Source organism: Ammospiza caudacuta, chromosome 6 (assembly GCF_027887145.1).
Source record: "Ammospiza caudacuta isolate bAmmCau1 chromosome 6, bAmmCau1.pri, whole genome shotgun sequence".
NCBI lineage: Eukaryota > Metazoa > Chordata > Aves > Passeriformes > Passerellidae > Ammospiza > Ammospiza caudacuta.
The window spans coordinates 51,328,601-51,350,051 of record NC_080598.1 but is presented as its reverse complement, the minus strand read 5'-3'; the positions used below and the strand labels follow the sequence as shown (position 1 = coordinate 51,350,051).

The window sequence follows — 21,451 nt, the reverse complement described above, 5'->3', positions numbered from 1 at the left end:
CATCTGTAGTTTTGGTAATCTGTATGTGTGTTTAGTTTAGACTTAGGGTGATTGGTCATGAACACATGCATCCCTTTGGTATTAGGGTCTAAATATCTTTAAGAAACAAGGATCACTTTAGGTTTTGCCTCTTAGCTGATACTGAATAGTACCTCCCACAACTTCTAGGTAAAATGGCTGTTATATTTAGATGCAGAAAACACACAAAATATTATCAGGATCCATTGGCCTCTCTCTCTCTCTGTTAAAAAAAATTACACAAATAGCTGTTGCAGTTGTATCAGTTGAACAATTTGCTGATATTTTGTGTAATGCTCAGGTATATATCCAGTAGGAGGCCCCAAGCAGAAAAATGCCATTTTTCTCCAAAAGTAGATTAAAAACAGTTTACTGGAGTGTTTTTCTTGCAGTACTAGAAAATTATAAAATGACTGTGCCTTTTTAAAAAAGACCTTTCCTTGTCTTTGTGAGAGCTCAGTGGTGCTGGCAAAATCCATCAGCCTTTGCCCTTATGAACCACAGCTGGAAATTTTTGAAGTTGAAATTTTGGAGTTTTTCTGCAAACCCTCAACTGCTAGCTGGTTTCTTGGTTGGAAGCCTTGGGCTTTATCTGTTTAATATTCTAGTGCCTAGCATGAGGTGCTCTGAAAGTAGGTGATTTGGGGAAAGTATATCAAGTCATATCCAGTGTATAAGCAAAACTGTGGAAGTTTGAGATGTGTTGCCCAGTGTTATGTTTGCTGTTCTGAAAATAAAACGGCATCTTCTTGACTGGTGGAAATCTCCTTGCATCAGAGGGCTGTACTGTAATGGCACTTACTTCAACTACCTGAGAATTTGTCTGAGTTTTCAGAAGATTGATTCTTACATTGTTGCCTCTGGAAGGAACACACTGCTAAAGCCCAGCATGCCCCTCCTAGTCTAGCTGAAGGGGTGACTAGACTGAAAAGGTTCATTAAACTGCTGTCCTTTAGACCACCCCCGGATCTTCACAGTAATTATTAACTGAAGGTTTCTTCTTCCTTTCCTTGCCTCTTACTGAATTCTCTCCTATTTTCAGGGAGAAAAAGGACTTGGAAGCAAGCGAGACTCCAGCACCAACTCATGAGATAACAATTTTTGAGCAGCCAGAGATATTCTACTTTGTAATTTTCTTTTGGGTGCTGGTCTACTGCCTTTTACTCCTTCCACAGATGCTTAGCAACAAAGTTTGATCTGTGTGAGGTGTGGAAAATAAAGGGATGGTGGCTGGATTGCTTTGTGTATCTGCATATGAATATGTTCCTTCAGGTGAAGCACAAACAGAAATCCAGAACCTGGTATTTGTGTTTATTATCAGGTTGTTCTCAATTCCGCTACTGTTGTGCTATGACAGTGTCAAAGCACGTTTTATATTATGGTAATTGTGTAAATATATATAAAAATGATCTGATTTAGTAGATGCGATTTTGTACATTTGTGCCTTGCTTTATAAGATGCTAAATAAAACCAGATAATTATCAGTAGAAGTATGAACAATTCAGAGCTCTAGTCTTCAAAAATTATTCTTCTGGCTTCACTTTCTTATGTAGGGCCTGACAGCTATGGAAGAGGGATGGTGATGACTTATCTTGGGGTCTGACCACCTGCAAGGGCAAGGCTAGAAATGTTTCTTCACATTTTCCATTTCAAAGAGTGGGGGGCAGAGCAGAGGTAGTGAAACACACATCAGGAACTGATTACAGTTCCAGCAGCAAATCCAGTGGAGCAACAAAATCAGGTTGAGGGTTTATTGGGGTAGGAAAGTTAGAATTTTCAAGGATTTAAAGTAATTTTTATCCTGCACCTTTTTGTATGTTTGATTTGCAGGAAAAAATTGGTTATGAAGAAGTGTGAAGAACATACATGCTAGCTGCTTCTTAGTAGACTTTATATGGGAAATCTCAGGCCAGAAACTAAAGTTTTTTAAAAGTACCTCAGTGCTTCTGAGTCTGCTTTTGCTTCAATTTCTTTGCTGCTTTTATTAACAAATCACATAAAGATTTCTCTCTTTTGCATATACAAAAAGTAATAGGTAACCAGCTTTGCTGAGGCTACTGTTAAGGCACTAGGGTGTGGTAAAAGAATTAGAAATACCTTTCAAGTGTCTATTTAAATTGAGAAAGAAATGAGAGATGTAAAACTAAATCCAGAAAAATGCTGACAACAAGTATTGACTTCCTAGTGGGACTAAAGAGATTCCTGTGGCTTATCCATGGGCACTGTTGAGCTACTTCTGCCTCTTGCAATTTTTGTCCACATCAATGATCACTTTAGGATATTTCATATAGGATTTTTGCCAGAGAAGGTGTAATCCATGCTTTGTAGACAAAAGAGAAGTCTTCAATTTCTTAGCAGTAGCTTCTCTCCATGTGACTATTAGTGAAGTCACTACTTCTCATTGGCACATTTTTAGTTTCATGGTGTGCTTTATGAGACTATACCACATTGCTGCTTCCATCTGAAAGTTCAGAAGGCTGACTGCAATATGCTTCCTAAAATGAAGGGGTTTAAAATTTTACTCTGAGTGGAAATTAAATAATGGCTGTAAGTTTTACATATTTTGTGGTAGCATAAGGTGTATCCCTGCCCTGGCTAAGTTTTCAGATGAACTAATTGCACCTGGGATCAAGATGCATCAAAATATTCAGCAATTTATTTGCAGGTATTTAAAAACTGTCTGTAATCATGTTATCTGCTGGGGCAATCCTAACCATTCATCACACTTCATTCTTCTTCATAAGCTTTTTGTCCCCCTGAGATTTTTCTCCTGAGCTGCAGTTAGAATTCAGTGGATGTAAGGAATGACAGAAGATCTTAAACATTGAAGATAAAATTCTGAACACCTTTCAAATCTTTCTTATTCTGCCCTGCCACTGTTGATTAGAGCTGGATTCACCCCATGAACCTAGAAATAAGATCCATTGTTCTTGAGGAAGAGATGAAAATGTCCCAAATTAATTTGGTTTAAATCAGCTTAAGTAAAAAAAAAAAAAATATTTCTTTCATCTTCTTCATTAAATCAGTCAAGATTTTGAGTCAGCTGATTTTGTGATCAATAAACCTGTTTGTGCTTGTTGTAGAAGACAGTGATACCTTCTTCCAAAAGAAAACCTATATCAGAATTTTTGAAGGTGCCTTCTGGAAGTAGACTAAAATAGAAAGTTGAAGGGTTAGTGCTTGCGCCTCTGAAAGAATAAAACTTAGTACAAGAAACATTTTATGCTTATCCTGAAAACCAGGGAATACCAGGCTGGGGTATGGCATCAATTTAATAGCTGCAAGCAGCAGTGTACTACACTACTTTGGAGCAAAATGTTGGCAGCTTTTCATTATGTTCCACTCTTCATAGGCTTCTTTGGTTTATGATAACATTTTCTGACCCTTTGTATCTTCTTCCATGTTTATTAATCTGCAGCAGAGGCTATTTGGAGTTGGATTGCAGTCTCTTTATAGGGCTTTACAGCTATCAAAGTTCAATCAAGTATGCTCTCCTCTTCTTTCCTTTCTCCTAAGAAAATGAATCAGGATGAGGAGCTCTTTGGATGTCTTAGCTAAGCAACTGACATCCATGAAGAATGGGAAGGAGAACAGGAACGTGGTGATGCCAGAAATGTCATTACACAGTACTTTTGTCCAAGAAGGAGAAAACCCAAGGTTTTCTTTGTTACTTGCCACTGATGAAGAGGGACTGATACATTGCAATGAGCAGTTTAAATGTCAAACAGCATCCCACAATTGTATTGGTCATCTCTGCCAGTGTTTCAATTGAGGTACACTTTCCAGCCTGTCCCCTTGAGAGACAGAGATTGCTTCTTCCACCCAAAATAGAAGAAAAAAAACCAACTAAGTCATTACATGATACTTGGTATTACATTGCTTTCAGTTTTGGGGTTTGTTTTGTTGTGGGTGTGCTACAACAGAAGCAGTGTACCTTACCCAGCCATTCCATGGGTGAGAAGACCCAGGGTGAAGCACTAAGAGTGATTACACTGGTCAATTGTGCTTTAAAAAACTGAATTCTTTAAGAGTTTTGCTTTTACCTCGAACTGTAAAGACTGACATCTGCATAAGCAGCAGCTTCCCCCAGTTAAACTGACTTGTGAGCCTGCATCTCTTCTTCCACAGCAGAAGATCCAATTCCTTAATGCAAGGGCCCTGTTCTGAAACACTGCTTGGTTTTGGGCTTTGTGGTCTACTCTGAGCTATTGCCTAAAAGCCTGATTATGAAAAGTTTATTATGGCAAAGCCTGTTTTAACTTGCTGCCCAGAGGGCTGGCTGGTGATAGTGGAGGGTTTAAACCCTGGTGGGCAATCCATTGTCTGCCCATTTTCCAATAGGTATGTGCACTGTCTGAATACAGAAGGTTTTGCTGAACTTTTGCCTGGGTTGAAAAATGCTAAGCTTGAACTGACCACATATGGTATATTGATTTGGTAGCTGAATTCAGATACACAGAGGTACTGATCTGTTAAGACTCTTTTTCTAAAACCTGCTGGTTTTGAGCAAATGTGGGTAGCAGGGCATTGTGAAGTGTAAGTGTCAGGAAGTGCCTTGAGGATCACTGGATAAAGGATGTTTGGTGTTCACAGAAGCAGCATTAAAGACTGAGTGGCAGCTGTAATAGGATGGTTCAATGTCATTGTAGTCATAACTGCAAAGTGTTTCATCATGATTTTATAGAAAGTGCAAGGAAAGATACATCATTAAAGACAGAGCCCCACTAAACATTTATGGGGCAGATGACTTAGAGTTGAAGAAGTGAGTTAAACAGTCACATAATCTACAAACTGACCAGAATATAGCTTTTGCCAAATTGTAGGAAATTATCAGTGCAAAGGCAGGGCAAACACAGACTACAGTAAAAATCGACAATCAATTTTCAATGCCATGAATATTTTTGAGAGATTGAGCTCTAAAATGTATTTTTATTGAGTTTCTAGATTGTAATGAATGTGTCTACAGAATTTTATGCAAAGCTTGAGAGTTCAGCTGTTTTAAAATGATTTTTTTATATAGCAGTGATTATTTTATCTATATATTTAATAGAATTGTAAAACCATTTTAAGAGTACCTGTAAAATTCTATGTATGTGATACGATTATTTATTAATTATGACTCATGAGAATGAACATTAAGCTATGCATTGGTTTTGTCATCCATTTGAAAACTGGAAACTGCAAACAGGAGAGGAGCTTTTAATGAACAGCAGATCTGAAAAGCAGGGGAAATGATTGAATACATTTGTGTGATTCTTAAAGCTGCATAGCAATATGTCATTTTGTGATGTTAAACTTTCAGCTAAAGTTGCAAAATATACTGAGTGATTGAGCTACTTTCTTCCATCAAAACTTCCTGAGGCTGAAACTTCTACATGTTGATATTTGGCGCCTAAACACACTTAAATCCCATACATTTTCTGGACACTCCCAGTTTACTCCTGTTCGGTGTGACTGTAACTTCTTTATTCAAGTAGTGCTCCACTGACTTTAAAAGGGTACCATGCTGTACCCAGTGGAGGTTTTTAGGGTTCTCTGCACTAATCCTCAAAGAATTTGAGCTTTAGGAGATTCACTTGGCCAGTGTGTGTGGTATCACATTCAGCCATCTAACACAATAATAATTATAATTGTGCATTATCACTTATGCTAGCTTTAAATACTTGGGAGTCCCTTCTTGCCAAGCACAAACGTGAATGCATCCAGAGATGTGTTCAGTTCCTCTACTTCTGTGGAAGTCAGTGCAACACATCTGTGTGCTAAGCACACACTACAAGATCTGGCCCTGAGGGCACTTAAATCAACATCAGCCGCATAGGCCAGGAAGTCACTGAAGCCTGTGCAATGCCCATGCAAATCCAATGTACACCAACCATGCACCACTCACTTCAGTTACCTCCATGTTACACAGAGCGTTTGTTTGCCTAAATTCTGCAGAATCGACCCTCCAAAGAGAGGGAGTTAACATCTACTTCTGTCAATTAAGAGAACAGCAGCAGGGAACAAATAACTGGAAAGCAAGGGTGAGGTTTCAGGCTGGGGTATGGCCCTGGAAATTCCCAAACTGCTACAGCTGAAAGCTCATACCCTGACAATAGGTTGCCTGCTGTTTCCATTGAGCTAATGGGTAGCAGATCTGAATGGAGGTAAAAACCACAAAATCCTTTGTATTTCTGCATTGTGCAGGTTTTTGTCAAGTAAATAACTTCCCCTGGCACACCACTGATAACACTAATTTACAGCTGCCCCAATTTACCATTGTTCCCATTCCAGGTTTGTATACAAAAACAGGACACACAGTGTGGCTTGTTCTCTCCCATTCCAGCCCAAGATCATGAAGCCATTCATGCAGGAGGATGGGATACATGTGCATTCAATGATATGGAAAAGTCATGGTCTCTGTGGAGTAGCTCGCTTGCTCTGTCCATTGCTTCACACAACTCCAGTGCTCACAAAGGGTGAAAAATTAATCCTTATTTTTTCAAGTGCCATAGTCATTTCAGGGTTATCTTAACTGAAATTGTGGAACATCAAAGTATTTCTTTCCTCCACTAAAGACATGGAAAACCTCCTCCCACTTTAGTGGCTCTTTTGAGAATTCCTTTCCAAGCAGCTGCTACTGCTGATACTGGAAAATGAGACCCATGCTATTTCTCTCCATAGTGGGGGGAAATGTCTTAAGTTTGTGTCTCTGGAACATAAAACTGGCCCCTGAGTGATTAGTATTTTCTTTTTTTTAATTTCTTTTTCTTCATGAAAAGGTTAGAAGGACCAATAAAAATTATTTTACCTTAGTAAGAAATACTATGACCTACCATTCCAAGAAAGGCTAGTTCCTGGTCATCACTGCTGTGTTAAGACCAGATAATGTCTTATTCCCCAGTTTCCTTAATTTCATTGGGCCTTCCTGGAATCTCTTTGATTCACATAATAGATTTGCTGTGTCCAAGGACTAGTTTGTACAGGGGAGTCCTTAGTCCATGGCCATTATTAAGACTGTAACAGAAAATCACTCTTGTTTATTTCAAAATGAGTGGTCTGATGTGAATCAAGTAACTTTCAATGTATATGCTGCTGAGTTCTTGAGAGAAACAATGGAGTCACATTTTAATGCCAAATAAGTTACACAAGTCAAATAAGTATTTTTATTGTAATGAAAAATTCAATTTGTACTTTTGTCTTGAACAAAACATTTTAGTAGGCATACCACCTTTTGCTATTGTATACCGCTGTGTAAAAAGCTGAATAAACTGTTTTACCTTTCTTGTTAAAGTTCTCTAGTTTAAACTGTAAAGTGCTACATGGCTAAAGAGTTAATGAGGGACTGCATCCTAAATAAATAATTTGTAAGTAAGGAATGTAATATTTAAAATACATGTTTCTCTTTGGCAAGTGAAATGAGGAATGATGATTTTTTAAAAATGAGAACAAATGCTGGGAGGATTTGAGTGGTGTCCAGATATACTGAAGGAAATGCATTTTCATGTACTATCAAATACATTTCTTCTGAATACTTTCTGTCAGAGGCTTGTATTGGATGTTTGCACTAGTTGATCAAAGCTAATTTTTGTGAGAAAGAACTAAATTCTTCTGTATAGCTGGTAAACAAAATGTTTCTAGAAACTGTTATGCTGTTATAAGAATAGTATTTACTAGTGAATAGCTCCAATTTATTTTACAGAATCTCCAATTTTGAAATAAATGGACAGGCTTCCTGTATCTAATCTGTTACCTGTGGGTTTGTCTTGTGGATTCTAATTGTTCAATTTATTAATAGTTATATATTGTATCTATTATAAATATTATTTTAATCTATTATACATTTTCAAGTCCAGAAACTAAATGCATGTTCTAGGAGAAAAGACCTCAGTAAAGACTGCAAATTCATAAAGTGCATTGTTTCCCACTTGCCCAAAAAGCGACTTTTCATTTTGGAGGAAAAATCTAAACTTTTTTCTGATCAACAAACAAATGGATTTAAATTGTTTATAAAGGGGAAGAATTTCTAATTTATTAATGCATAGAAAATGGCCTTATAAAAGGAAGCCATGGGAAAGGTTACAAAAACAGTTGTGCTTAATTATTTACTGTTCTTACAATTTATTTATCTGGGCTGTTTCTATATGCTTGTTTAGATTTGGGGACTAGTAAATTACTAGCTGCAGCACCATTTCATATTTACTATGCACCTCCCCCTACACCTTAACTCCCCTTGCAGGATATGAAAAAAAGAAAATATAGTACAATAGGGGTGGAATACATAAGAATCAGCCAGCCCCATGATGCGTGTCCTGAAAAATATATCTAAATTAGATAAACACACTGAAAGGAAATGGCATATGGGAAAGGTATAGGAATGCTTCCTCTCTAAAGGATTAATGGGTATCACACTTTAGGACTTGTAAATATTCCTCTAATCCTTCTACAAAAATCAAATAATCTCACATGTTTTCAAAGTGCTTCTAACCACTTCTGCAGTAGTTGTACCTGCCTATTGGACCACCCTCCCTCACACGTAAGTGTACAAAGCAAGAGAATATTCATGCTTCTGTTAAGAATTTGGGATATTTGGGTCCAGTCCTGTTAGCAACATAGATTTCCAGAGTCATAGAACAGTTTGGGCTGGAAGAGACCTTTAAATGTTACCCAGTCTACCTGCTCTGCCATGAGCACCTCCATCAAATCAGTTTGCTCAGAGACCTGTCCAGTCTGATCAAATGTTTCCAGGGATAGGGCATCTACCACTTTTCATTACCAAAATTTTAAAATTTCTAAGTACACTTTGGTTTTTTTTGTTTTGTTTTTGGGTTTTTTTTATTAGTTTGTGTTTGGTGGGTTTTATTGTTTGTTTGTTTGTTTTTGGTTTGGTTTTTTTTTTGCTACTGACACTGTGGTTAGTGGAATTTGCAAATGCACTGGGGAGGGTGCAAGTGTGTGGAAGCAAAGTAAACTTTTACAATGGTCTGAGATCCAAACTTTAGTTCAAATTCAAACATAGTAAGACAGGAACCATTGGACTGATTTTCTTTTAACTACTCTGGGATAAAAGTAATTCTGACAGAAACTCAAAAATAATCTCCCTTATCCTTGCTCTGTAATCACAATTACTGTAGCTTGAAGATGATGCACATGCAGTGTTGGAAACACACTGGATCCATCTGCATCTTGGCAGCAACAAAGACAAAGCACAGGGTTAATTTCAGATAAGGAGCCCTCCACACAGTGAGAATGCACTTGGCTTGTGCAGGAGCCCAGACCTCCCAAGGATCACCTGTGGCCATCACACATATTCGTGTTGTAGTATAAACTGAAACCTTCATGCTCTCTTCAGGGCTCATTTTTCCTGGTCACTAAAGAAAAGCCAGCAGGAGCAGGAGAACCTTCAAACTGGTGAGTGCAGAGAGCAAAGCCTTTGACTTGAGCTGTGCTCTCTCTATGACAACACCAATATATGGTGGTAATCTTTTCTTGAGTTGCTATTTCTACTGATGTTACAAGGATTATTTCCAGGAGAGCTAATTGCACAATTTGTGAGATACCTTCTGTGACTAACTCCATTCCTTGGTGAGACAGTACCACTGGCTTACCACAGTCCTTGGCAAACCACACTTTATCTTGGAATACCATGTAATGTATGATCAAAGCAAAATGTATAGCTCCATCTGCTGTAAATACTTTGAATTGATTATTTTTCATTTCTTTTTTATGGTTGCTCTGTACCCTGGGGAACAGATTTATCACTGCTGATATGCATTTTCTGCATGTTAACAAGAATTGACATACATATAGATTTATACATTGTAAAGTGGTGTTTCTTGGTTCTCAGGCATAAATGAGCATTAACAAGGGTATATCTCAAGGACATTAGGAACTTCTGTTAACTGTTGTATGACAGATCTTTTGCATTGTGCCATTGCAGCTACTTGTGAAATTGCTCCCCTCTTTCAGTAAAAAAACCCCATCAGGTGAAGTCGTAGGTGACTGGAAAAAGGAAACCCTGCAATCCATTTTTAGAAAAGGCAGAAAGGAAGAGCCTTTCCCCCTTGCCCCTCTAGTTCCCTGCTGGCACAAACCTGAAAGGAAACAGTGCAGGGCTCAGTTCTTCACAGGCTAACATCATCAGTAAACCTGGACAAAACTTTTCCATTTTGCTGCTCATGTTCAGGAGATGTTTTTAGTCACACCAACATCTTTTGTGACTCCCTCCTTTTTCTACTTTTGATGTATTTCTAAATTTATGGGAAAAATTAATCACAGCATCCAAATTCACTGTAGGTTTGATGGCATCAAAAAAAGCCAGAAATTATTTCTAGACGAGTTGGGAGCCAATTTTGGTTTAAAAATATTCTCTCTTTGTGAGGCACTCCAGAACAGCTAACAGAATTCAAAGCTCAGAGTTGAATACAAATCTTGCAGTTGACAAATTTTGTTCTCCATTGTCTTTTAGCCAGTGGTGGCTATAGGGGGTCAAAAATTGATTTCTTTCCTAACAGAACATTTCTTTTCTCCATCTTTCTTCCTTACCAGTGATTTAAATTTGTTTCGTTTCTTTAGTGATGTGTCACTGTGATAGACATACTTTGGAGACTGTAAGTAGAAGATGATGGAGAAGATCATCAGTCTGAAGAAATCCAAGGAAAAAGCAGGGAACTCTGTCTGGGAAATGTTGCCAGGAGACAGAGGAGTCAGTTTCCAAATGATGTCAGCTCATATGCTTATGTCAGTAATTTAAAGAGGTAAAAAAGAAAATATTACTGAGGTTTCTCTTGCACTAAAGAAAATATCCCTGGAATTACAAAGTCTGGGTCACTGAAGTAGGAAAGCATGCCAATTTTTTTTTAATGCATTCTAGAGTGAGACAAAGATTCATGCAACCTAACACCTTCTTAGAATCTAAGTTTCAGGTTTAGAAATAGAATCTTCTTTCTTTCTTCCAACTTCCTTCTCTATAATCATACCTGCAGCCTTTTCTCATGATGCATTGCAGGTGTTATAATTAGCACCGTGGTTTAAAACGTTTTCAACTGCTCTTTCCAGCAGTGATTCTCAGCTAGGAGCTGGAAAACCTGGCAGCCAGACTGGGGGCTTCTTGAGAGGAAAACCTCAAGGAAAATTTCCCAAGTGGAGTGCAGAATAGACACATCCTATCCTGGCCAGAGAAACTAGAATGCAACACTTGGGCACGCACTGCCTCGGTGACTGGCAGCCTGTGTCAAAGTGCCGCACTGAGCCCGGCTGTGACAGGAGGGCACCGTGGCTGGCACCAGCAGCAGGGAACAACAGAGGTCACCATTGTCTCAGCAAGGAATCTCTCCAGAGCCATTTTAGACCCTGATGTGAGTGGAGCTGAAATGCCTGGTTTCCACTAGCGTGATTGGAGAGTTCTGTAGCATGAACAAAGACAAAGTTGTGACAAAGTGATTTTTAATGTCAGTTTTCCTCTTTTCTAACCCAAACAGAATCTTTCTTTACTCTTAGTCATTAGAAAAAAACAGAAAAGCCTCCACTCACCATCCATTACTAATTTTATTAAAAAGGGAGATAAATGTCTCTATTTTCTTGTTGTCTAACAACAGTTACCCCATAGAGTAAATATCAATATTTATAGTACTAAAGATACGGGGAAGGCTGTTACTTGGTACATTGTGACTTATTCTTTCCCAGATTTTAATAGTTGGGCAGTGTGTCCTTTTCATCCTACCGCCTGTTTGTTTTGGTTTTAGGGTTAGTTGTGTGTTTTTTTACCAAACTCTGAATCCCAACCAGTTTGAAATATGTGGAATTTTTCAGTTGTGTTTCACATCTCACAAGTTCATCTCACATCTCGCGAGTTTATCTCACTTTAAAAATCTTTGTAAGGAATTTGTGAAATAACATAAAAGATAAAAAACATAAATTTTTAATTTGGGGTTAAACCCTGAGGGTTAGGTCTGATTACACAAATATACGACATCAAATATCTGTTTCTTAGAATAGAGAGAGGGTAATGGGGACAGGATTGTAAGGAACAGCACAGATTTTATCCTGTGCTTTTATATCAAAAACTCCTGTCAGCCAGCAGGCTCAAGGAGGAAATAGCTGTGGAGAAAGACACCCAATTTTATAAGAAAATAACTTCCAGAATTCTCCTGGTATTTGTCTATTTTGTTTTCTAAGTATTCTGCTTGCTTTCTCTTTGAACCTACTTGAAATGGATAAAATTCATTATTTAACCATGGCCTGCACTAAGGAGGGTTTCTTTCTGCTCCATTTCATGTTAGAAGGAATCAAGAATGCCAATTTCCTTCAGTACTTCAGCTAAAATTGGAAAAATAGACCCATATGCTCTGACAGTTCCCACTGGGTAAGACTGAACAGCTGCTCTTCTTCCTCAGCTTTTGTCATGGGATATAATTATTCTTCCATCCATAAAAAAACAGAAGGATGCCCTTTCAATCCTATAAAAATACCCAGTACTGTAACATTTAACAACAGAATGGCAGGCACTTGAGAAGTTGTGCTCTAAACAGCAGCAGAGGTTTGTGCCAAGAAAATACTTAATTTGATAATACCCCGGGCCTCTAGATCACTTTGAATCTGAATTAATTTTAGTTGGGTTGTTTTTAACGAATCTTAGGAGTGCTCCAGTCAGCTTTATTTTTCATACTGATTTTGCAGGCATAGCTGTGTTAAAATGGCTGTGTTACAATGGCAAGTCCCTGGAAGAGAGCAGATGGAAGGAGGAAGCTTGACATCCAGTGACAGATCTTCCAGTGAAAACACACTGCCTTCCACACAACTTACAAGGGCACTGGCTGGCCAGAAGTGGCATTGCATTTATGGCCATCTTCTTTATCAGGCCACCAAGGTCAATGACCATCCAGTCCTTGTGCAAGCACATGAGACCACAGGAGACTCTCACTTGGTCCCCTGGCTTAACACAAATGTAACTCATTCACCTCTGCCTGAAGGGTTTTGGTGGTGGCAAAACCTTACCCTACACCAGCTGTTTAATTCCAGCTATTTCAGGGCACTTCTAAAAATATTTAGTAGTAACATCTACTAGATCAGTGGAGTGTTGCCAAAGTACTGGAGTGAGACCAGTGCTCCAGCCAGGCAACAATCTGCCTCACGCAGTGACAGAAGGCAATGCTGCCTTGGGAGCCCACACAACCCAACCACCTTCAGCTGTCCTTTCTTCTTCCACTTCTGGGCCCTGAACCAGCAAGGACTAAAGGCTCCCCAGTGGAAAAGTGGCTCTTTACCTGTGGCAGGGAGGTGACTTATGGAAATGGCCACCAGTGTGGAAAGGTAGGATTTTTGATAGAGAGCAGCTCAGCGCTGCTGAGGGAGGGATCACCAAAAGGGATCACCTTTTTCCCCTACGGCCTGCCGTGAGAAAGAACAACCCCATTCCCCCAGATGCCGCACTCCGTGACCCTCAGGGGCACAAGGAGCGAAGGCCTGACCCTCGACCTCCCTCCCAAGATGGCGGGCGCCGCCCTCGCCTCAGCGCCCCCCGCCCCAGCGCGCGAGACCCGCCCGCCGCGGGCACGGCCGAGCGCCCGCTCCGCTCCGCCGGGGGAGGGGCGGGAGCGCGCACGCACGCGAGCGCCGGCGGCTCTCCGGCAGTCGCTGTATCCCGCCCTCCCATTGGCCGTCGGGCGAACCTTTCACCTTTTACCCGGCTGCGGCCGCCAATCGCCTGCGTCCTCTCATAGCGTGTGGGGATGCGGGGCGTACGGACTGCGCAGGGCGGAATTCTCGGAGCGGGGTTGCGCCGCGGGCGCTGGGCGGCCCCCGTTGGTACGGGCGGGAGGGGCGGGGGCGGCGCTCCGTTTGCGTAGCGCCGGCCGTAGCGCAGGGGCAAGGGAGGGAGGGGGAGGCCGTCCCGGGCCCAGGTGAATGGAGGGACCTGACAGCTGCGGGGATTGAGGCGGCGGCGGCGGCGGGGAAATGGCGGCGGCGGGAGCACAATGAGACGCGGCCTGTAGTAGGGAGAAGCACCGGGCTGGGTCCGGTCCGAGCAGGTAGGAGATGGCGCGCCGGGAGCTGCATGGCGGCCGAGCGCGGGTGTGTCGCGCCCGCTGGCCGCAGCTCCCGCGGCCCCGGCGCCGCCGCCGGCGGGGTGTGATGGCGGCAGCCCGTCCCTCCCTCCCGGGGCCCGGGCGGTGCTGCCCCGCCTCCGCCCCAGCGGCCGCCGGCGCCCGGGCCCCGCGGTTGGCCTGGGCAGCTCCCCCGGCGCCGGCGGGGCCCGCTCGGCCGGGCCTTGCTGCGGCCCCGCTCGGCTTTGTCTGTGAGCGGCGCCCCCCGGGCAGCCGCGCCGGAGCCTCCCGGGGCTCGGGGCCCTCCCGCCGTGTCCGGGAAAGCAGTGGCGGGTGGTGAAGGAGTTTAAACTCAGCAGTGCTGATGTTAAAGGCGGTATAAAAACGTCTTGGCTCTTTTTTGCTTCCTTTCCGTCCTTTTCCAGGGTAAATTAAGGCAGCGTGATTAAAGGCAGATCTTCTGCTGTGTGGATGTGCGTGAAAAGTGCAAGGTTAAGAGACATATATTTTTGCACAGGACTTCGTTGCTGTGTTAGGTAATATAGATGTAGCCCGCATGAGTAGAAAATAGGGGTGATACTCATATCTAATAAAGAAATGGTATTTTTTGTGTGCATTACGCTTAATCAGAATTTAGTGGTTCAATAAAAGTGACTCTCAAAGTGAATAGTGAATCTCGGTTACCTGCTGACAGTCCAGAGGATGTTTCGCACTTCAGATCAGCTTTGAGTATTTTTGATGTTAAGATTTTGGTCTTCAAATTAGGTGGTTGGCTCAAATGGTGAACGTGTGTAGGTTGGAAGATTGTCTTCCGTTTTCTTTCCATAAACGTGTTAATCAAAAGTTACCTTTGCAGACACTCAGTTTGCCCTGTTTTACTGTATTTTATGTGTTTTCTTTAAATAAGTCACTCTGAATGCTCTGTTGAAATGCTGACTGCACGTGCGTGTTCTGTAGGTGGAGGTGGTGCTTGTTTTAGCAAGTTCATACAGACACTAACTGAAATTCATTTCATAACTATTCCTCTCTTAGAAGAGTCTTTCTTATTGTCTATCTCCACACTGTGGTCCATGAGCTTTGAAGATGCTACTAGCAGTTTTCAGCTGGAAGGTGGTTTTTTTGACATGTTTAATAATTGGGTTGTTACTTTATTAATTGGTAGGGTTAAAAATATGTATATATTTATTCAGAAGCGTTGACCCTGAATTAGCTACTGCTGTTCTTCAAAGCATCCTGATAATTCAGTTCTGTTAAAGTGGCAGGTCAGTGCTTGGCAGCCACAAAGCAATTAATACGAGATTTAGCAATGAATTGAGAAGGCAGTGACATCAGTGTGTGATTGTATAAACCTGTTCTCAGCCCATGTGTTTAATATTAAATGCAGTTTGGGTATTTTCTCTTTATCTCCCTTCTAATTTAGAAAGGTTGTATTAGGCTAGGAGAAGTGTAGATGGAGAATTGACTAGGGCTTTTCACATGAGGGAGGACATACCAGTGAAGGGATAACAAACATCACAGAGGGAGTCATGAAGAAGGTAGAAGAGGGAAGTGTTGATTGTTTGCTTGTTTCTCCTGTTTTTGAAGGATCTCTGTATCCTACACACTGAACACAAATGTGATACTCCTTTACACTGTGTGTAACTGACAGATGTGGTGCATCAGTCTGTTTGGAATGCCAGAAGTTTACCAGACAATTGAAATAATTAATTTGTAGTGAAATTCATCCCAGGCTCTAGAAAGCAGAGGATCTTTTCAGTCTTGGCAAACACCGAGGTGGCTGATCCTTGGAAGGTACTTCTGCCTGCCCTGCAATTACACAGCTCCATACATGTCCTCCACTGGTTACTGGTAGGAGGAAGCCAACCAAGCTGTTTTGTCTGTTATATTACACTAATGTTTTTCTAGAAGTTATACTCTTTTTTTCTTCTTAAAAATACATTGTTCATCTGTAGCATACAAATGGAAAAAACCTAAAACCTGCCGTTCAAAAACAGATGTATTTTCATGTTTTTTGGTGTTTTTTTTTTTTTGTAGACAATACATGTTTCTCCTTTCCCACCTCAAAAATGTGCAAAGTACTTTGCCACTTTTTCAGCAAAGTGTATGGATTTGCTTCAGCAGAGGTGCTCAGAGTCTGAGTGTATCTGATCTATTCTGGCTTTCAGTATGAACTAACTAAATGTGCATTGATCTGTACTGAATGCAAATTACTGCAAACCAAATGAAAACACATGCATTCTTAAGAGAGCAAGGAGTTATTAAGCAGAATGGATAAAACAGCTGAAATAATTTGATTTCTCTTCAGATAAGCTCTAGAATAAAAGTGAGAGCAAGAATTCAGGAAGGTTTTGAAAAGGATTCTAGGGCTTTAGGGTCGATGAGCATTACAGTAAGTGCCAAGACTACAGACAGGTTTTTTATTTTGGGGCATAGGTTAATTTATTGATACCAAAGGGGTTTATGCCTTTTTTGCTTTTATATATTTGCTATATTCTTTACATATATATTTGTAGCTCTGTAGCCTTTTATTATATTTATAGCTGGTATTTTACCTACTCCATTGAACAGAAAGACAAAAGAAATTCCCCAGTGGCACCAAGCCCTGGGGGTCCAAGCTTAGGTCCTCCGGGAACTGCGGTCAAAATGACTTCTCCAGACATATTTTCATGAACAAAGTTTAGTTATTGTCCTAGGGGGAGTTTCAGAAAAGGGTAGAACCAGGGGGGAATTACCTCATCACCTATGTCTCTAATTGGGGATTCTTGTAGGTTATGCTAACTTCTAAACATACAGAAATTGTATCTGCTTTATTTTATGTGTGCATCTTTGGCACTTTTCTTCCAGCATGTTGTGCACCATAAGGACCCTTATAAAGGTGACCCGTTTTTGTCACCTGTGTCTGGTTTGTGATTTTAGGGCCAGTGAAAAGGCATCGCTATCAGGCAGCAAGTAGAGCTTCAGAACATTCTGAGATAGATTGTTCTGTTGTCCATAATTCTCTCTGACCTTTTTCCCTCTCGTGTAGGTAATACAAACTAGGGGGTATGCTGAGCCTGGTAGGTTGTTGGCAGAACAGCAAGGTGGCCCCTGTGTCCCAGTGCCTGACTGTGACCAACCACCAGCCATCTGTATCCCATCACCTTCATGTGTTCAAATAAATTCTTCAGACTGATAGAAGTTTGGTTTTATTTATATAGATACTTTTAGGAAGTGCTACTTTTAAAGAAAGTAAAAGTATAATTAGAGTGTTGAACAAAACAGGAGCTTCTGTAAAATGGTTGGAATGTGCTTTTAGAATGCTATGTCCTGAAGGCTAAGAATGGTTGGAGTAGAGCAGAAGGCATGATTTTGCTTTACACCTTCTTGACGTCTATTTTTTCATCCTTTAGCCTTTTGTGAGTACCTTATGTATTGTGAGAAACCAGAAGAGAAGAAACTTGTTGTATAGTAAAAGCTAAAAGTTCATTTTTTAGCTGAAGTTACAGTCTTTGTTGGCATTTCAAGTTTTGGTGTCTAAACTGTATTGACTGGGGGGATATGGTGGCTTTAGGACTGTTACTAAAATAAACATTCTAGAAGACTTAATCTAGAGAACAAAGTAGTGCCCACTTTAATGTGTGCCATATAATAATATTAGGTAAACTCTTGGTTTTGATAGTTCTTGCATGCTTATCTAGTAACATAATGCATGTTGAGTAGTATATTTGGAATTCCCTTGTTATTTCTGCTCTGTATTGCAGACTGCATTAGTTCAATCAGTTTTCCATTATATTTGTTACCTTCAAAATCATGCAGTCAAGAAGCAGAGAACTGAAACTCGTGTCAAGGAGTTTACTTGTTTTGCTGCACAGCTGGAGGTGTTGAAAGGCTGTTCTCTGATGGGAAAGAGAAGAAAGGGCAATATTTTCCAGTTTCTCCTATTATAAATACTCCTGGATCCAAGAGACTTCAGTGCTGCTTGTCGTGGTCTTTCCTTGAAGTGCAATACACTTGCCAGTTGTGATCTGTGTTTTGGTTGGCATGGGTGTTACTAGTGAGTTCCTTCTTACCAAGACAGAAAATCAAGAGTTCTCTCTTGATCTTTTGTAGTAGAAAATCTTGGTTTGCTGTGCTTTCTTCTCTTTATGCCAGGGACTCAGTACTTCTGTGATGTAAGCTGGCAGGATCAGTTTCTGCCCATGTTTTAAATATTCTGTTATTCTTTATAAAGGATTCATTCCTTTGGGTTCATTGAATGAGTGTGAGAGATCTGAGGAGCACCAGGGTGGTTTCTGACTTGAAGGGTTGGTTGCTGCAAACAGGTGGTCAGTTTGGGACTGACCCAAGCTGGCCTTGGGATTTTTCTTTGTTTGTTTTGAATATTAGTATCATTGTGTTTTTTCATTTGTGTAAATACACATATAAACATAAAAAAAAACCTGACCCCAAATGCATGTTTGACCCAACCCCTTATTGTTAGTTATTAAAACCTGATTTCTGATGCCTGTGTCTTCTTTGGATTCTGATTCTTGATAATTTGTCAAGACATGTAGCAGCCTTTCCCTCAGCTGAGATGCTAGTAAGTAGCTGGGTAGCAGTAAAGAAATTGGTCTTAAATATAAAAATTTCATGATTCTGTTTTTGAAAAATGAATTGGAGCTTTGGGCCTGCCCACTTATTGATTGCATAAATCCCTTTTTCTGAGGAAGTGAGGTAAATACATTTTGCTTTTTAAAGTTCATTTTTTTGATTCCACTGAGGTGATTTAGGTATGCAAGCATGTCTGGGCTGGCTACCTTTGCAATTCATGTTTCTCTTTCGTTTGCAAAGTCTCCTTGGTTTCTGATCTAGACCAAATTCCTTACAGCTTTCTTTGAACTGTTACTGGCCTTTTATCATCTTTCTGCTCTATATTTTTTGTTCTAGCAGAAATTAATGAAAAAGGCTTAGCTATCTATCTCAAGGTGAAGTTGCCTTGTAGTCTGTAGTAAAAACTTGTAGGGGTGGTCTGAATTCTAGACAGCACTCGAACCATAGAAGACTTAACTTCTCTCACTAAATTTTGGCAAGTTAATTCAGGTGTTTTTGTTTTCACCTCCTCTTTTGTGTTTAACTTTCAAGTGCATAAATAAAAGGCATTTTTCAGATATTTATATTCTGCATACCTTAAAACATTTAAATGTATTGAATCTTACTTCTTAACTGGGGCTTTATGAATTAATAATATTCATTTATAGTATATCTTCTTTATTCAGGATATTAGTGTCTGGGATCAATCTTAAGTAAGACTTTTAACTCCTCACTGAAGATGTGTCTTTCTGAGCAGGCAAACTTGTTCTTTGCTATATCTTCATGGTCAATGGCTACCAGCTTTGTTTCTGGAAGAAGACATAAAATGAACGTGCTTACAATACAACCAAAAGTCTGGTCAGTTGTTTTTTAGTGACCCACAACCTTTGCCATCTTTCAACTAAAGTCAAATGCCCATATTGTCAACTTCCTACATAACAGAGGTCAGATCCCTTCTTAACAACGCTAAAAAACAATGCTAAAATTTGTTTTGGGGCAAAAAAATCTATGCTTCTCCCTTTGCCCCCAGCTTCTGAAGATAATTTTTCATGGTTCTTGCTGTCTAACATAGTGCTATCTCAATGACCTCCAAGACTGTAGAAACTAAATTACTATTGGAGATAGATAATGAGCATAAAAAAAGTATACTGCTTCTTAAAACAAAAATACCCCAAACAAGCACATATGTAAACCTCTGTTTCTGGTGGGTGTTTTTTGAGTCCTCAGGATGACATGTGTGTTCTTGTCATTTGTTCTTGCTGCTTATACTTTGCTGTTGGTGTGAAACAAAGTAAGAGGAAAATTGGAATCTGAATGTTTTCTACCGGTTTAATGAACAGAGTCAGCGTGAATGGCAGAGACTGTAAGGGGGAAGTGACAGAAGCTTGTTACTGAGAGCCATGGGATTATCTTTGTATCTTTTTCATTATTTCTACAGTTACTGCCAGCAAGGTCTCATGGACAGCCTCACAATTTTTTACAACTTGTAAAAAAAGCATGTGAGGAAAGTTTTTCTTTTCTTCATTGTTCCTAAAGAATATTAAACTCTAAAGAGAGATAGCGAGCTGTGAGTGATAGGGCAGCAAGAAACTGTCTGTATACTTTCAAAGATTATAAATCAAAAAATAAAAACATATCCTGGTATTTCCAGAAATGTATACCCAGTCTATCCATAGGTTTATGTAGTGAATAGATAAGTTGATTTGTTTACTGTGCAATCAGTCTCAACGGCTCTGAGTTAATTAAATCTTCCACCACAGAAGTGTGGCTGTACCACCTACTGAGGGATTTGAAAGCAATGGGTTTAGGCATGATGGGTGATGAAGCTCTGGAGGAGAAAGTGTGTAGGTTTTAGGAAAGTAAAGCATTTTTATCTTCAAGTATTTAATTGAAAAAAGGATTGGAGGAATGCCAAAGACATTTATGAGCTCCGTGGGTCTTTGAAAGACGTATGATCAACTTCCAGGAGATGAGCAATTTTCCCTGTTGTAATCTTTGCGTAGTTAATGCTTTGCTGTGTTGAAGTTAAGAAGGTAAACCTGCCTTGATTAATAGTAAGTTATCTGGAAAATGGTCTTCTAATGACTATGTGTTGCCTAAACTGAGTACGGGATGAGTTTTTAGTGACAAAACTCATGATTCGTTGACTCTCTACTGGCCAGTTGTTATCTCAGCTGATGAGGATCTGCAAGGAATTACTGGACAATTTTGGGGCATGTGACTGGCATAAGGATGAAGCAGGTGCTGATTTCTGGCAGGCATTTGGAGTAGTGTGCCACTAGTGCTACTAATGTATTCATTGTCAGCTGATAGGAGTTGTTCAAACCCTTTATCGGTTCATCCCCTTACTGCAGTCTGCTGCCTCTAGGTGTTTCCTCTGGCACCATTTAAATAATTTTGGACCACACAGGAAGAAGTTTTGGGGTTGGAATTTTTACTGATCTCTGTAACACAGTTCAGCAGCAGTTGGCAATAGAGAAAAGAAGCTGGTGTCTGATTTTAAATTGCGCAGTCAAAAACCTGTTGAATCCAATTTCCTTGTTTTCTGTAATGAAGGCATTCAAGTGGCTGTCAAAGTGGATGGCAACCTCCTCCTCATGGCAGCTCTAATACTCCTCTGATCTATCTCAACTACTTAATTCAAATTGCTGAGACAGTAGAAAACTTGCCTTGGTCAAGGAAAAAAATACCACTTGGTTGTATTGTCCTGAGCTATTTTTCTGCCAGAAAGTCAGACAAGTGTCAAAGCTGTTAGAGAAGGGAAGGAGCAGTGACAGTGGAGTTCCTTCATTGAGCACTAGGTTGTCATCAGATTGGATGTACAGTCTCATGAAAACTAATCTCAAACTACTACTTCTCAC

At 40.2% G+C, this 21,451-nt stretch overlaps 2 protein-coding genes across 2 annotated transcripts in view; both read left to right on the top strand.

Annotated features, from left to right (window-relative positions):
- Nucleotides 1–7,721, top strand: part of CLMN (calmin) — a 76,660-nt gene extending 68,939 nt beyond the window's left edge. The window contains exon 13 of the mRNA XM_058807139.1: nt 1,061–7,721. Coding sequence (XP_058663122.1) covers nt 1,061–1,214 — 154 coding nt within the window. The 3' untranslated portion in view covers nt 1,215–7,721. The remainder of the gene's footprint in view (nt 1–1,060) is intronic.
- A 6,247-nt stretch (nt 7,722–13,968) lies between these two features.
- DICER1 (dicer 1, ribonuclease III) overlaps nt 13,969–21,451 on the top strand; it is a 63,183-nt gene continuing 55,700 nt past the window's right edge. The window contains exon 1 of the mRNA XM_058806307.1: nt 13,969–14,027. The gene's annotated coding sequence lies outside the window, so the exon portion shown is untranslated. The remainder of the gene's footprint in view (nt 14,028–21,451) is intronic.